The following is a 15,601-nucleotide window of genomic DNA, read 5'->3' as shown; positions in this document are numbered from 1 at the left end:
AAAAGACAGGTTTATAGAGAGAGGGAGAAACTGAGAGAAAGCTCTTCCATCCTCTGTTTCACTCCCCAAACAGCTGCAACAGCTGGAGCTGACCTCACTGAAGCTAGAGCCTTTTCTAGGTTTTGCACACAGGCGCAGGGTCCTTAGCACTTAGGCCATCCTCTGCTGATTTCTCTGGCCACAAACGGGGAACAGGATGTTAAGTTGAGCCGTTGGGACACGAACAGGCACCACTGTGGGATGCTTTTGCTTGCAGGTGGAGGGTTAGCTTGTTGGCACGTGGCGGCAGCCGCTGTCTATTTTGAAATACAGAGCTTCTAAGTATTAGAAGCTTCACTGTATTACAGTGTTGGGCCAAGAACTAAAGCTAAGAGCCAGAAATTCAGTCTGGATTTTATTTGTGGCTGACGGGACCCAACACTTGCCATCGCCTGCTGCTGTCCAGGACGTGTAGTAGCAGGAAGCTGGAGTGGAGAGTTACCAGAACCCAAAACCAAGCTCTCTGATAGGGAATACAGGAGTCTCAGAACCTGTCCCTGCACTGTTCTTAGGGCCAGAACACAGGGTCCATGCAATAACAGGAGTGTGAGGAGGGTGCTGGGTGACTTCTCACTGAAGCACTTGAAGAATGGCTAGTTGCAGAAGGGGAAGGTGCAGCAGCATTGTGAGAGGGAAGCCTCTGGTGAAGCCTTCTCAGGTATCTTTCTGCTAAAGCTTGGCCAACTTTACTTTTTTTTTTTTAAGATTAAAAAATTTATTATTGGAAAGTCATATTTACAGAGAGGAGGAGAGACAGAAAGATACTCTGTCTGCTGGTTCACTCCAAAAGTGGCCATAATGGCTGGAGCTGAGCTGATCTGCAGCCAGGAGTCAGGCGCTGCCTCTTGGTCTCCCTCCGTGGGTGCAGGGTCCCAAGGCTTTGGGTCATCCTTGACTGCTTTCCCAGGCCACCGGCAGGGAGCTGCATGGGAAGTGGAGCAGACAGAACATGAACTGACACTCATGTGGGATGTTGGCGGTTGCAAGGGGAGGATTTAGCCACTAGGCTATTGGCCCTGGTGCAAGCTTTGTCCAACTTTGTTAGGGTACTCCAAAGATAAGCAGATGTTCTGCTATACAGAAAGTCAACAAGCAAAAGTCTGTGCACACCCCCAGACACCGCTGCCTGACCTTTCCTCCTGACCAGACTGCTGTCCTTGAGCCCACTTTGCTCTCTCGGTGGCCATTACTTTGATTGTGCTTCGTCTTAAGGTCCTGCTGGGGAGCGCCACGTTGGGACTCCTCTGCCAGTTCTTTGAAAAAATACTTCAAGTTCTTCATCTTATTTTTTCAGAGTTTTTGTTGAAAACCCTATTTTATCTGATTCCATCAAGCAGAGTCTACTTAGATTTTTCAGTCAGAATTATGTAATCAAACTTCATAAAAATGTCGATGGTGGCTGTTACTTCTGCATAATTGACCTCTTCAGTTATCCTAAGAACAAGTTTAGGGCCCGGCGCGGTGGCGCAGTGGTTAAGGTCCTCGCCTTGCACGCCCGGGATCCCATATGGGCACCAGTTCTAATCCCGGCAGCTTCACTTCCCATCCAGCTGCCTGCTGTGGCCTGGGAAAGCAGTGGAGGACAGCCCAAAGCCTTGGGACCCTGCACCCACATGGGAGACCCGGAAGAGGCTCCTGGCTTCGGATCGGCATAGCATGGGCTGTTGCGCTCACTTGGGGAGTGAATCATCAGACAGAAGACCTTCCTCTCTGTCTCTCCTCCTCTCTGTATATCCGCCTTTCTAATAAAAATAAAATAAATCTAAAAAAAAAAAAAAGGAGTTACAGAGAAAGAAGGAAGAGGGGGGAGAGACATTGCTCTTTTGTCCATGGTTTACTCCCAGGTGATCATAATGGCGTCCGCTTGGCCAGGTTGAAGCCAAGAGCTTGGAAGGCTGTCCTGGCTGGGTCTCCCTTGTGAGTGGCAGGGGCCCACGTACTTGCGCCATCTTCTGTTCCTGTCAGGTATGTTAGCAGGGAGCTGGATTGCTAAGTGGAGCAGCTGGGTCTCACACCAGCACCCATGTGGGATGTTGGCATTACAGGTGGCAATTTAACAACTGCACCATAATGGCAATTTTAACACATTCAGTTTTTTCCTCACACATTCATGTGGATGATAGGCTGTTCTGGATTTTTAACTTCACCATGGTCTTACCCGTACTTAAAACAAGTTTTGTGGGAGCTGGCCTTGTGGCTCAGCAGGGTAAGTCATCCTGCTGTGGTGAGTGCTGCTTCACTTCTGACCCAGCTTCTTGCTGATGTGCCTGGGAAGACAATACATTTTTTGATGAATTTCTGAAGGTCCTAATTTTTTTTACAGTTATCATTTTATAAACTAAGCAACAGTTATTACTCAGTTGAACTTTACTGTGTTAAATCAAGAATTTCTGAGTATGGAGCTGCTTTAGTGCTTGCATTTTAGAGTCAATTATTACAACATTATCATCTTTGGTATTTTTGTCACGGCAGTTGATTTTCCTCGATATTTGGCATAGATTCTTGTTGAAAGGGGGCCTTAAAGTTTTCAGAAACTTCAAACTCTGTTTCTTGTTGGCAGTGTTGTAACCACAGTAATGCAGATGATAGCTACAAGTATATAAGTACCAGATTACATTTTGAAATCAGTGCAATGGGTTGTTTGTTTCTTGAAATTCTTCTAACTTGGTGCTTAACTTCAGTTTAGTTTCTTAAGGGCTTCATGCTTTCTTGCCTTTAAAAATCCTGGAATTCACATTCTGTTACCTAGTATTTGCAGCTGTGATGATCGCTTTGGCTTGTAAGCCTTATCTTATAAGTCCTGCTTTAGAAACTGAGACCAGGTTTCAGGTGCTGGTGTTTCCTTGTAATCTACCATTATTTTGAATTATTTGAAAGTAAATGGTATATAATTGCTAATGAAATCTCAAATGAAATTACTGACGTTTAAAATGTACCATGTTCTCTGTTTTTAAAGTAGGCGACAGATGGTCTCTTGATTAATTTAACACTGCTCAAGGAAATGGATTTTCTGATTAATGAATTCCTAATACCTGTATATATAAGAAAAATAGGACATTCGGCCTCAACTGACCTTGACACCATTGTTTTATTCACGGTATCTTATAATCTCATGTGATAAATGTATATAGATTTTGCTTCCAATAACAAAAATAGATTAGATAATCCAGTATAAGCAAGGAAGCCATTAAATTGCTTACTTACTGTCACTTGCTGCTTTAACATATTCCTGTCTTCTCAGAGTTCAGCCTGGTGTGAAATGAGATTGGCTGACACACTTCAGTGTACTGTTACTGGGTTGTCTTGGTCGTATAGCCCTTTTTCTCTAAAAATCTCAATGCTTTGCAAATTAGAAACAATCCAGTGATTCTAGTTTGACAGATTCATTAGAAAAGGTGAAGATAAGTAAATAAATGGAGTTTTGAAGTTTTTAAAACAAAATGTTCAGGGGAAATATGGACATAAAGCATTTTCTGTATCATGTTTTCGTATCCTCCAGCAGCTCTCTGCATTTCTGTAATTTTGCTTTATATAATATAGTTACGCAAACTCAGTGCAAAACTAAGCATTTTTTATTAGGAAAAATCTCACCCCTTACCACCTGCTCCTCTTTTTTAAATTTCTGCATGCAATCTTAGTAACCATGGCAATTTTGCTGATTTCATATCTCTTGGTTTTAGCTTCCTTTAATTTCCTGCACTTAATGCTGGTGTATCATTGCTGCGTGACCTTTCTGGTTCTCTATTCTTGCAGTTACTTAGTTACTCCTTTGCTTCCGGGTTTCATATGGGAAGCTTGTCATGGATGGCCATACTGAGAAAGGGATTTCCTGTAATCTCCTTTCTTGATGGAGAGTGCCGAGCAGAGCCCTGGGCGGTGTGAATGCTGATCTGTCCGCGCTGTACACTCCTGTAGTGCCTGAAAGCTCGTTGGTGCTTCAACAGAGACTCCAACTTACAAGATTTTTATTTCCTTTGTCTTCTCCAAAGAGCAGACTTATCATTTCTCATTACCAAGGAGCTTGATGAATGATATTAAGCAATGGACATTTTCCTTTAGAATTCACGTGATCAGGTACTTCAAAAAGCTCATGGAAAGTGGAATTAAATGATTATTTTTTTGTGTGTGTGTGGGAAACACGAATCTCTGCTTAGTTTTTTTTTTCCCCCATAACTTACATTTTCCATGAATCATTTGAAGACTTCTGGCATAGTTCATTTGGGATACCCAATTCTTACTGTTCTTTCAATGTATTGGGTTTCAGCATGTGGCCAATTAGCTTTGATTATGAATGAAAGAAATTGAATTCCCTCGACTGGAGTGACCGCATTGGGTGCTCTTTCTCCTGACAGTCTAACCTGTGACTGTTTGGTCAGCTCCTGTCCTGGTGACCCTTCCATGATGGCTCCTCTGGTATTCAGTTGTTTTATGTGTCAAAACTTGTAAGGATTTTAAGAAAAAGACATTGTTCTTTTATTTCTTGTGTGCTTGTTCTGGGCTTTTTCTCCTGTTCTAGGAAATAATTGTTATTCACTATCTAGCAAACTATCTTTAAATCTTCTGATTAAAGATTGCTTAATGATAGTGTGGCTAGCAGCATGTTTGTTTTTTTTAACACTGCAGTTTGTGCATGGATTTATGATACAAGGCTTTTTGTTTTTGTTTTTAACATTAGATAGGCATGAAGCCTCGTCTCACAGCTGCATGTGTAATCACTGTTGAAGCAAATGCCTACCTAATTTGACAGTCTTGGTGTGTTTAAACATTTTTGAGTTTGAAAATAAGCATACTAAACCCACCGATGGAGCCTTCAGGCAGTGAGCAGTTGCGTGAGGACCCTGACCCCGGAGGCAGACCCCAGGACGCAGAGGTCAGAAGGCAGGCAGAGTCAGAACAAAAGTTGTCGAAAATGACCCACAATGCGTTGGAGAACATTAATGTGATTGGCCAAGGCTTGAAGCATCTCTTCCAGCACCAGCGCAGGAGGTCGTCAGTGTCTCCACACGATGTGCAGCAGATTCAGGCAGAGGCAGAAGCTGACGTGGATCTGGAGAGCCAGAACGCGTGCGCTGAGATTGATGGTGTCCCCACCCACCCCACAGCTCTGAATCGTGTTCTGCAGCAGATCCGAGTGCCACCCAAGATGAAGAGAGGGACAAGCTTGCACAGTAGGCGGGGCAAGCCAGAAGCCCCAAAGGGAAGTCCCCAGATCAACAGGAAATCTGGCCTGGAGATGGCAGCTGTTCCTCAGACAGGCCGACCCAGGTCTTCATCCACAACCGATGCGCCGACCAGTTCTGCTATGATGGAAATAGCTTGTGCTGCTGCTGCGTGCCTGCCAGGAGACGATGTACCTGCAGAGCGGGTAAGTCGGCTGCTTTCCTGTTAACTAACTGCCCGCTCTTTGAAGACTCTCTGGACTTTGCTCTGGTAACTTCAAAGGTATCTCTCCAGAATTGGAGCAAAAGATAGCTCCTTTTTTATTAAATGGGAGAAATAATAATTCTAGGTAGTGGAAGGATGTTGTAGTTCCATTTAGCTTCTTAAATATTGCTGTCTTTTCATGTTAGAACCCTCAATTTGATGATGGAGGAACATAGGTACTTTGTTTCTGAGGTTTCTTTGTGGACATGACTTTGAAGGTAATGAAGAAAGTTCTAGAATCTGGACTTATTTATGTACTTAATCTGGAAGTGTACAAATGTTTAAAAGCTGCTTATGCAAGTTTTAAGTCACGGACGTGGATGGTGCTGTTGGGACAATGATGTTCCCATATGTTTCAGAGAAAATGGAGTTAATCATCAGAGTCAACAGAGCAAACTAGTTAGATGAGTTTCCACTCTGCCGAATGCTATCGTGCGCAGTTGGTTGCTTTAAATTCTTTCATTCTTTTGATCTGGTTTACCTCAGAAGTCTGAGCATGAATTTAATACTGACGGTTAACATCGAAGATCTTGGATGTTTCTGTTCACACAGCTAGCAGTGTTCCTAGAGAATTGTGTGTGCCAATGAGTGCGTTCACACTGTCCAGGCAGACGTGGAGTTTGTTCTTCGGCGTGTCCGTTGTGTTTGAAGGCCACCTGCTTCTGCTGCAAAGCCAGTACAGTTTGTGAAGTCAATTCTTTGCTTTAAGCTGGTGTGGTTTTTATGTTTTATGGTTGTGTGTGTGTACGTGTATTTTTAAAGAAGAAAAATCAAATTTGGCCAGAATTTATCTGTTCTTGTTTAAAGCGTGACTTCGACCAAGCTATGGGGATGGAACTTGATGAGAATAGTCACGGCAAACACAAAGATTCTGTTTTCCTTTCCTATTTGGGTTTACTTTTCCCTATGGAATAATCTTAACATATCTACACACATTTGTATGTGTTCTTTGTAAATGAATGTTGTATAAACTTAACCAAGTTACATCAGTTAAAGGATTAGCTTTGAATTTGGAAAATCAAATTGAGATATGTTTCTTTTCCTCAAAAATGCTTTTTAATTTGAAAGCTTAAGAAATACGGTCTCAGTCTAGGAAGCGTTGAAAATGCACAAAAATAACAAGAAAACTACTCAAATATTTTGGTCAGCTTTCTCATGAAAACACATAGTAAGACATATAAAACATTTAAATTTTGTTAAAGTTAACAGTTGAGATAAAACCAGAATCTTAATAAGTTGCAGTTTTATAAGCTTTCCATTAAAACTTGGTCACGAATGTTACACCATACATATCTATGCTCTTTCCCACAGATTTGTACTGCTTGTGTATTATAACCCAAGTTTTGTTGTAATACTTTAGTGAACCATTTTTTATGTACTGAATGGAGGAGATGAAAATATTTAAATTTCCAGTGTAATTTTCTTCAAACAGTTCCTGGAATATTAAGAGTCAGGAGGAATGTGTCAGGTATGTAATGGTGATAATAGGGCTAGTGAGTGTTTGCTGTTTATATGGCAGCTGGTGTGTTTAAACACGTAGTATAATTTTCTCTTCAGTTCTAGAAATAATCATGTGTTTTGGGTCCATGGGATGTGTTTTCTTCATTTTGCCAGTAAGACAGGAAAGGCCAGGGGAAGTCGAGGCTTTCTGTGGTTTCACACCGTCCACAGCTAGAATGCTTTGGAGCTGAGGGAACACTAGCTCTCGCTCATCCACTTGTTGTTGAGATTCGGTTTGTGCACGAGGGAGCGTCTCAAACCACTTGGGTGTCTTCTGCAGAAGAAATTTTTCCTGAAGTTGGTTTTCCTTTGCATCAAGGTAAGAGGATGATTATATTGTTACATTTTTTTATATACAGGATGTTTTGAATAAAGGATCAGGCCAGCCCAGCGTGATGGTGTTTAAAAGCTCTCCTGAGAAAGCAGATCATGAGTTTGATCTGTGGGTACTGTTTAAACTTTTATTTGATGGCTTCCGTGTTCTTCATATGCATGTTTGTAGTTTTCGAAAATAGTTCCTTTGTCTTTTCAGAGATGGGGTTTCAGGTCACCCATCCCCCCCAAAGCGGATATTCTCCTGCATTCTGTAGAGGTGTAGATATAAGCACACACAAATACTCGCTGTTGAGACAGATTTGTAAATATGTTTGTATAATTGTGTTTTTAATTAAATGAGGTTTTTTTTTTGTCACTTAGATGTTTTAATTTCACATATAACTGCCTCTGAGTTCCTTTAAGTTGGAGATGGGCAAGATTTAAAACTACATGGTAAATAGTAAAAATCATTGCACTGGGCCTGGCACGGAGGCCTAGTGGCTAAATCCTTGCCTTGTAACCATCAGGATCCCTTATGAGTTCTGATTCCTGTCCCGGCTGCTCCACTTCCCGTTCGTTCAGCTCTCTGCTGTGGCCCAGGAAAGCAGTAGAGAATGGCGCAAGGGCTTGGGACTCTGTACCCCCGTGGGAGGTCCAGAAGAGACTCATGGCTCCTGGCTTTAGGTCTGCTCAGCTACGGCCCTTGTGGCTACCTGGGGAATGAACCAGCAGATGGAACATCTTTCTGTCTCTCCTCTCTGTAGATATGCTTTTCCAATAAAAAGTAAATATTTTTTAAAACTTGCTACTTAATTTACCTAATTTTATAACATAGCAGTTATGATTTTTTTGGCATAAATGGTGAAAAACAGTATTTTGTGTGGTTAGAAGAAAATATCTGTGCAAGTTTTGAAACTTCTGAAGGGAAGTTTGGAATTGCGGCTCCTGTTCCCTTCTATGGAACGTGTCACTGCAGTGATTACTGTGTCGTGTTCTTGGTTGATTTTTTTTTTAAATTTTAAGATTTGTTTATTTTTATTCGAAAGGCGAATTTACAGAGAGGAGGAGAGACAGAGAGGAAGATCTTCCGTCCACTGATTAATTCCCCAAGTGGCTGCAACAGCTGGAGCTAGCCAGTCCGAAGCCGGGAGCTTCCTCTGGGTCTTCCACGTGGGTGCAGGTCCCAAAGCTTTGAGTCATCTTCAGCTGCTTTCCCAGGCCACAAGCAGAGAGTTGGATGGAAAGTGGAGCTGCCAGGATTAGGACCAGTGCCCATACAGGATCCCGGTGCATACAAGGCGAGGACTTTAACCACTACGCTATAGCGCTGGGCCCTGGTGTTCTTGTTTATAGGAAAATTTAGGGAAAACTTCTTATTCTGCAATTTTGGAAGTTTTTTTGGGTCATTTACATTATAAACAGAAAGGGCATTTTTAAAAATAATATTTGACTATGAATTGGAAAGAGGGAAAAGAAAAGCTTTTAAGGGAGAAATCTGGGTTCAAATTAAAACTTTGCTAAGATTGAATCAATAGAGCTTTGCATAAAGCCAGTAACCAAGATGTGGTCGGCCAAGGGGGAAGAATTGAAGCTGTGCTAAAGATAATCTTATGACTGACCACCAGGTGGTGCCCTAGACAAGGTCAGTAGGTGAAAGTGAGGGCAATAGCCTGACAGGACTTTGGGGGATCAGTGTTAATTGTGGGTTTTAATTTGAAGTAACTACTCTTGGAAGTCATTGGGATAGAACTGAACTAACAGTGATTTTGGTTAATTTCCACTTTTTAAATAAGCAGTTGAAAGATTATATAAAAACCAATAAAATCTGTTTTCTGTGTATTTACAGTTTGGTTGCTGGCACTGTTGGGATGACTTACATGCAGTATTTGGTACTAGAAAAGTAAGCATGAATTAGAGAGGAAAACACATGTTTCAGGGGCCCAGCACAATAGCATAGTGGTTAAAGTCCTTGTCTTGCACGCTCCCCCATATGGTCACCGGTTCTATTCCCAGCGGCCCTGCTTCCCATCCAGCTCCTTGCCTGTGGCCTTTATGTTTTTAATTCTCTTAAAAAAAACAGGGTCCCAGGGCTTTGAGCTGTCCTCTACTGCTTTCCCAGGCCACAAGCAGGGAGCTGGATGGGAAGTGAAGCAGCTAGGACATGAACTGGTGCCCATATGGGATCTCAGTGCATGCAAGGCAAGAATTTAGCTGCCAGGCTGTTGCATTGGGCCTTATTCTTGATGATCTTATGTCACTATTAAATCTGCTGGTTCTGTGACTGAAAATCAAAGTACAAGTAAGATGTTCTTGATCTTGGTAAATTTGTTATTCAGACTTGAACAGCATAGGGATGCTTCTTAAGGGATTTTTTTTTTTTTTAAGTTTGTTACATTCCTTTGATTCTGAACCAGAAACTTGAATGACAAAGCTAGCCGCAGCATAATACAAAAATATAACTCACTCAGCTAACTTCTTTTGCTTTATAGTATGAAATGGTCTCAGACTTTAAGATAATCAGATCTCTAAATGAATGTTGTATTTGATATAGTTTCTGTTCTTTTAATAGGGATTACAGCATTTAAAAATATTTTTAAATTATTTCTTTGAAAGGCAGAATGAGAGAGACGGGGAGAGTGCTGGACCTTTCGTCTTCTGGTTCCTTCTCCAGATGGCTGCAGTGCTTGGAGCGGAGCTAACGCTGGGAATGGGGAAATCTTCCCACTTCTCCCGGGTGGATGCGGGGGCCCAATGACCGAAGCCAATCTCCACGGCTCTCCCAAGCCACAAGCATGGAGCTGGGTGGGAAACGGGAGCAGCCGGGACACAAACCTGTACCCATATGCTGGTCAGTTAGTGTGAGGTTTAGCCTACTCCGCCACAACACTGGGCCCGGTCGGGCCCGGCGCGGTGGCGCAAGTGGTTAAGTCCTCACCTTGCACGCCCGGGATCCCATATGGGCGCTGGTTCTAATCCCGGCGGCCCCGCTTCCCTTCCAGTTCCCTGCCTGTGGCCTGGGAAAGCAGTTGAGGATGGCCCAAAGCTTTGGGACCCTGCGCCCGTGTGGGAGACCCGGAAGAGGCTCCTGGCTTCGGATCGGCATAGTATCGGCCGTTGCGGCTCACTTGGGGAGTGAATCATCGGACGGAAGATCTTCCTCTCTGTATATCCGCCTTTCCAATAAAAAATAATAAAAATAAATCTTTAAAAAAAAAAAAAAACAACACTGGGCCCGGTTTACAGAGTTTAAGAGTCACTTTGCATCGTAGTTTGGTGGGGGAGGGAGGTTCTAACGTCCATAAATTATTGTTTATTCAGCACACTGATACAGAGCCATGCTTCCAAAGACACTGAATCAGGAGAGGGGCAGACCAAGTTTATGTCTTAAGCAAGGTAATAGCTAGAACAGATTGGCTTTTCTTTAGTCTTTCACATTTCAGCTTTTTATCTTAACAAAGACAGTCAACTTTGGCAAGTTAGAAAGATGTAGAGTTTAGAACTAGTTAAAAATTAATTTATTTGGGTGTTACATCATCGTGACTTGTTGATTGATGTGTGCCGACTGGATTTTGAACCTCTATGCCTCAGAGTCACAACTGATAATGTATTAGACATTAATTTGTGTTTCATTTTGTAAGAGACAAGTGTTGAAAATAATTTTTTCTAAATACAATAATTTTAAATGAGTATTTCAAGAAGTTTATGGAGAAATGTAGTGGAAAGGATCTGTTAAGATGCTGTAAAACACCCGCGTTACACGGGCCTGAGTTCGAGTTGCAGCTCGCTGTTTCCACCCTCCTGCTGATGCTCATCAGAAGAGCAGCTGGGAATGGCGACTCGAGTCCCTGGGTCCGCGCTGCCTGTGTGGGAGACCCGGGAGCTCCTCCCTCGTGGGTCTGGTCCAGCCGGTCCACTGAATGAAGCAGTGGATGATACTCTGTTTGCTTTCCAAATATATAAGTAAACAAATTAAAAATTTGAGTTTATTTTTTGCAAAAATTTAAATGTAGAAAATTTAAATGTAGAAATATTATGAGAAAACTGTTGATTTCAGTTTCTCGCACGAAAATAAGCTTTCATTTTAAATTTCATGTTCTGCACAAACTTTTGAAGTACCCTTATATGCTTGTTTATCTTATTTTTTTAAGATTTATTTTTTGTTTGTTTGGGAGGCAGATTTACAGAGAGGAGAAACAATGTTTTTCATCCACTGGTTCACTTCCAAATGGCCACAACATCACAGCTAAAATAATCTGAAGCCAGGAGACAGGAGCATCCCCTGGGACTTCTGTGTGGTACAGGGGCCAAAGGACCTAGCCATCCTCCACTGCCTTCCCAGATCACAAACAAGGAACTGAATTGGAAGTGAAGCAGCTGGGTCATGAACTGGCAACCATATGGAGTATCAGCACTTGAAAGTGGAGGATTGGCCTGTGTAACCATTACTCTGGTCCCTTGTGTTTTATTTTTAAAAATTATGTCTACTGTCTGTAAAAAGAGTTAGCAAGAGTATGTTAGCTTATGTGCTACGAAAATATCCATATTTCCAGCCAAAGATCAAGTCAAATATTTATTAAGAATTGATCAAGTGAACTTTATCATAGGAGGATCTTACTGGGAGGAGATCTGACTCAGATTTCAAAGTTGTGGTCAGGAAACTAAGAATTAGAACCTTCAGGTGCAGGAGAAGTAAGTTTTAGTCATTAGACCCCTGGCTGTGGCTGAGTAACTGGATTGTTTTCCTTGGAGAGAATCCTGATCAGACTCCTGAAAGCACTGGGGCTTGTTCAGCCCACCCCAGGGAGGGGAGGCCCAGGTCTCAGGGAGCTCTCAGAGTCTGCTTGGCAGTCTTGCTGCCTCCAAGAGTTGAAGAACACTGGTTCTACCAGGAAATAGGACAGAAGGGGAATGGGAAGTTTTTCAAATATTGATTATTAGATAAGCTCACTAGAATAAAGATAGAAATCTAAGAGTAGTAACATACTCATGTCATTGCTACCATATTGGTTGTTACTTATGTTGTTTGTTTATTTACTTGAAAAATGGAAAGACTATTTATTCCCCAGATGGCCACAACAAACATGGCTGGGCCAGACCGAAGCCAGCAACTAGGAATTCCATCTGACTGATACATGTCGGAGGCAGAGACCCAAGGACCTGAGGACTTCAGCCTTGATGCTTCCCAGCAGGGAGCCAGCTCAGGGCAGCACAAGCTCCCACACAGAGTGTAGGTGCCCCCAGGCACCAGAGCGCCCACCCCTGTTCGTACCTTTAAGATTTATTTTTTTTATTATTTTTTTATTGGAAAGGCGGATATACAGAGAGGAAGATCTTCCATCTGATGATTCACTCCCTAAGTGAGCCGCAACGGCCGATGCTATGCCGATCCGAAGCCAGGAGACTCTTCCAGGTCTCCCACGCGGGTGCAGGGTCCCAAAGCTTTGGGCCGTCCTCGACTGCCTTCCTGGGTCACAGGCAGGGAGCTGGAAGGGAAGCAGGGCTGCGGGGCTAGAACCGGCGCCCATATAGGATCCCAGGCGTGCAAAGCGAGGACCTTAACCACTTGCGCCACCGCGCCGGGCCCATAAACAACTGTCACATTTTTCAGAGGAGCAGTAGAAATAAATGATGTAATGGTTTCTTAGAGTTATTTAAATAGTATTCATCATTAAGGTATAAGCAGTGACATTCAGGTGTTTAAACAAAGTAATAATGAAAAAATTAATTATTTACAATGCCTGGAAAGAGGTTTCTTACATTTAGAGAGATGGCAGGTTAAGGAGTCTCCATGAAGCTGTCTCTGCAACCTCTTTGCAGTGAAGTTTAAAAGAATGTGTAATTAAAGTCTCATCTGTAACACAACATCAGATTGTGGAATTATAGTTAAGGAATAGAGATGGAGGTGAGAACTATCCCTCTGTCACCTTTCTTTCTCAAGACACCAAGAAGTCTGCCTTGGGAATACAGGATTTTACTGGGGTATTATTTGCAAAAGTGGGTTGTTGAGGTGAATTTGGTTAGATTTCATTATATGAGATCATGCACAACCAATGTTTGTGGAATGTTTAGTGTGCGTGGCAACCTTTTCATGCATGTCAGATTTTTGAGGTAGGTCTGATCCTTTTTGCAAATGAAGCAGTAAGGGTTTAGGAAAGTTCTTTTTTTTCAAAGATTTATTTATTTCTATTGGAAATGAGTATATACAGAGAGGAGGAAAGACAGAGAGCAAGATCTTCCGTCCGATGATTCACTCCCCAAGTGGCCGCAACGGCCAGAGCTGAGCCATCCGAAGCCAGTAGCTAGGAGCCTTCAGGTGTCCCACGTGGGTGCAGGGACCCAAGGCTTTGAGCCGTCCTTGACTGCTTGCCCAGGCCACAAGCAGGGAGCTGGGTGGGAAGCGAGCCAGCCTGGATTAGAACCTGCGCCCATATGGGATTCCGGCACGTGCAAGGTGAGGAGTTTAACCACTATGCTATTGTGCCAGGCACTAGTTCTTTTTTTTTTTTTAAATTAACATTAAAAAAAATGTATTAGAAAGTTCAGATAGACAGAAAGGAAGATCTTCCATCTGATGATTCACTCCCCAAATGACTGTAATGGCTGGTGCTGTGCCCATCCGAACCCTGGAGCTTCTCCTGGGTCTCCCACGCGGGTGCAGGGTCCCAAAGCTTTGGGCCGTCCTCGACTGCTTTCTCAGGCTACAAGCAGGGAGCTGGATGGGAAGTGGAGCTGCTGGGATTAGAACCGGTGCCCATATGGGATCCCAGCATGTTCAAGCGAGGACTTTAGCCTCTAGGCCATGCCGCCGGGCCCAGAGTTCAGGTTTTATGCCTACCCTTCCTAGTACTTTTGCCTAACCAGTTCTTTCTCTCTGTCTCCTTTTTGCCTTCCACACATTTCCTCTGTTCCTCACTTTCCCACCCCCAAAGGTTTCTTTGGATGTTTGGTAATCTCCAAAGTAAAAAAAAATTTTGTTTTAGAATTTTTGTGTTAGTAACTCTCAAAAATGTAGTAGCTTTAGCTTCTCTGGAATAGGGTGGGATATGATGCATAGTCTTTAGGGGCTAAGGGAAATTCTGGTTGTCAGCTTATCTTGGGATAGTTAAGATGTTAAGTTGGTGATTTCATGTCACTTTTTAAAAGCATTTGTTTATCTTAAAGGTAAGGTGACAGGGAGAAATAGGAAAGGGACCCTTCCACCTGCTGGTTCATGACCCAAATGGCCATAAAAGCTGGGCGTGGGACACCCCAAAACCAGTTGTCTTGAGTTCCGTCTTAGTCTCCCACATGGGTGACGGGGGCCTGAAGATCTGGGCTGTCTTCTACTTTTCCAGTTGCATTTTTAGGGAACTGAGTCAGAAATGGAGCAATTAGGACTCAGGTCAGCACTCATATGGGGTGCTTGCATCACACCTAGTTGCTTAATATGTTGTGCCGCAATACCTGATCCCATTTTTTTTAAGATTTATTTTAACTTGAAAAGCAAATTTACAGAGAGAAGGTCTTTCGTCTGTTGGTTCACCCTCCAAGAGACTACAATGTCCAGAGCTGAGTTTATCTGAAGCTAAAACTCAAAAGAGGCTTTCCCACATGGCTGCAGGATCCCAAGGACTTGGGTCATTCTCGGCTGCCTCTGCAGGCCGTAAACAGAGAGCTGGATTAGAAATGGAACAGGTGGGACATGAACTGGTGCCCATGTTGGTTGGCCGTGCCACAGGTTAGAGATTAGCCTGTTGAGCCATGGTGCTGGTCTACAACGATTTTTTTAAAGTTTGGAAGTTTTAAGAAAATAGTTCTGAACTTTTGACAGTTTCTTTGAAGCTATTAGGAAAAAAAAAGATCCTATGGTAGGTACAAAGTTGTAACTTAAATAATTTGAATATCGATTTTCTGACTTGGAAATGGATTTTTTCAGTTATAGAGAAATTCCAATGTTTGATTTTTGAGCTAGAGCCTTAATCAGGTATAAGCAGTCTAATATGACAGGGAATGAATCCATTCTCTTAGTTACTTGAGAAAGATGCTCTTAAGAAAATTTGCTGGCCAGGCCTTCTGGAGGCCCTTCCTGGCACCCTCGGGTCCAGCTGAGGGTCCCAGAGCTTATTTTAATCACCAGCCATGGCATGGAACTAGTTCTCTTCGTGTTGATGATTTTGCGGACTTTCATGGTTAGTAAATAGCTTTCAGGATTTCTACTTTGATCAGTTAGATTGTTTGGTGTCTTAAACACTTGATCTGAAGCAAGGTTCTTACATTTGTAAAGATCCTAGATGACAGCAGCCTCCAGAGCGTCAGTCTTGCTCCCTTGCCTTGGTCTTAGGAC

General features: G+C 42.8%; 1 protein-coding gene across 5 annotated transcripts in view; it reads left to right on the top strand.

Moving 5' to 3' along the window:
- TMCC1 (transmembrane and coiled-coil domain family 1) overlaps positions 1 to 15,601 on the top strand; it is a 130,908-nt gene that overhangs the window by 32,884 nt on the left and 82,423 nt on the right. Inside the window, exons 1-2 of one of the 5 annotated variants that reach the window (XM_040995243.1) lie at positions 3,869 to 4,113; positions 5,142 to 5,404. In XM_040995243.1, the coding sequence (XP_040851177.1) occupies positions 5,183 to 5,404 (222 nt within the window). In that variant the 5' untranslated portion in view covers positions 3,869 to 4,113; positions 5,142 to 5,182. Of the gene's footprint in view, positions 1 to 3,868; positions 4,114 to 4,718; positions 5,405 to 15,601 lie in introns of those variants that run through there. The other 4 variants (XM_040995241.1, XM_040995242.1, XM_040995240.1 and 1 more) reach the window with 4 other exon arrangements.

Source organism: Ochotona curzoniae, unplaced genomic scaffold (genome assembly GCF_017591425.1).
Source record: "Ochotona curzoniae isolate NIBS_2020 unplaced genomic scaffold, NIBS_Ocur_1.0 contig_908, whole genome shotgun sequence".
In the NCBI taxonomy this organism is placed as follows: Eukaryota; Metazoa; Chordata; class Mammalia; order Lagomorpha; family Ochotonidae; genus Ochotona; species Ochotona curzoniae.
The sequence above is the reverse complement of the archived record's forward strand: the minus strand, read 5'-3'. Positions and strand labels throughout refer to the sequence as shown.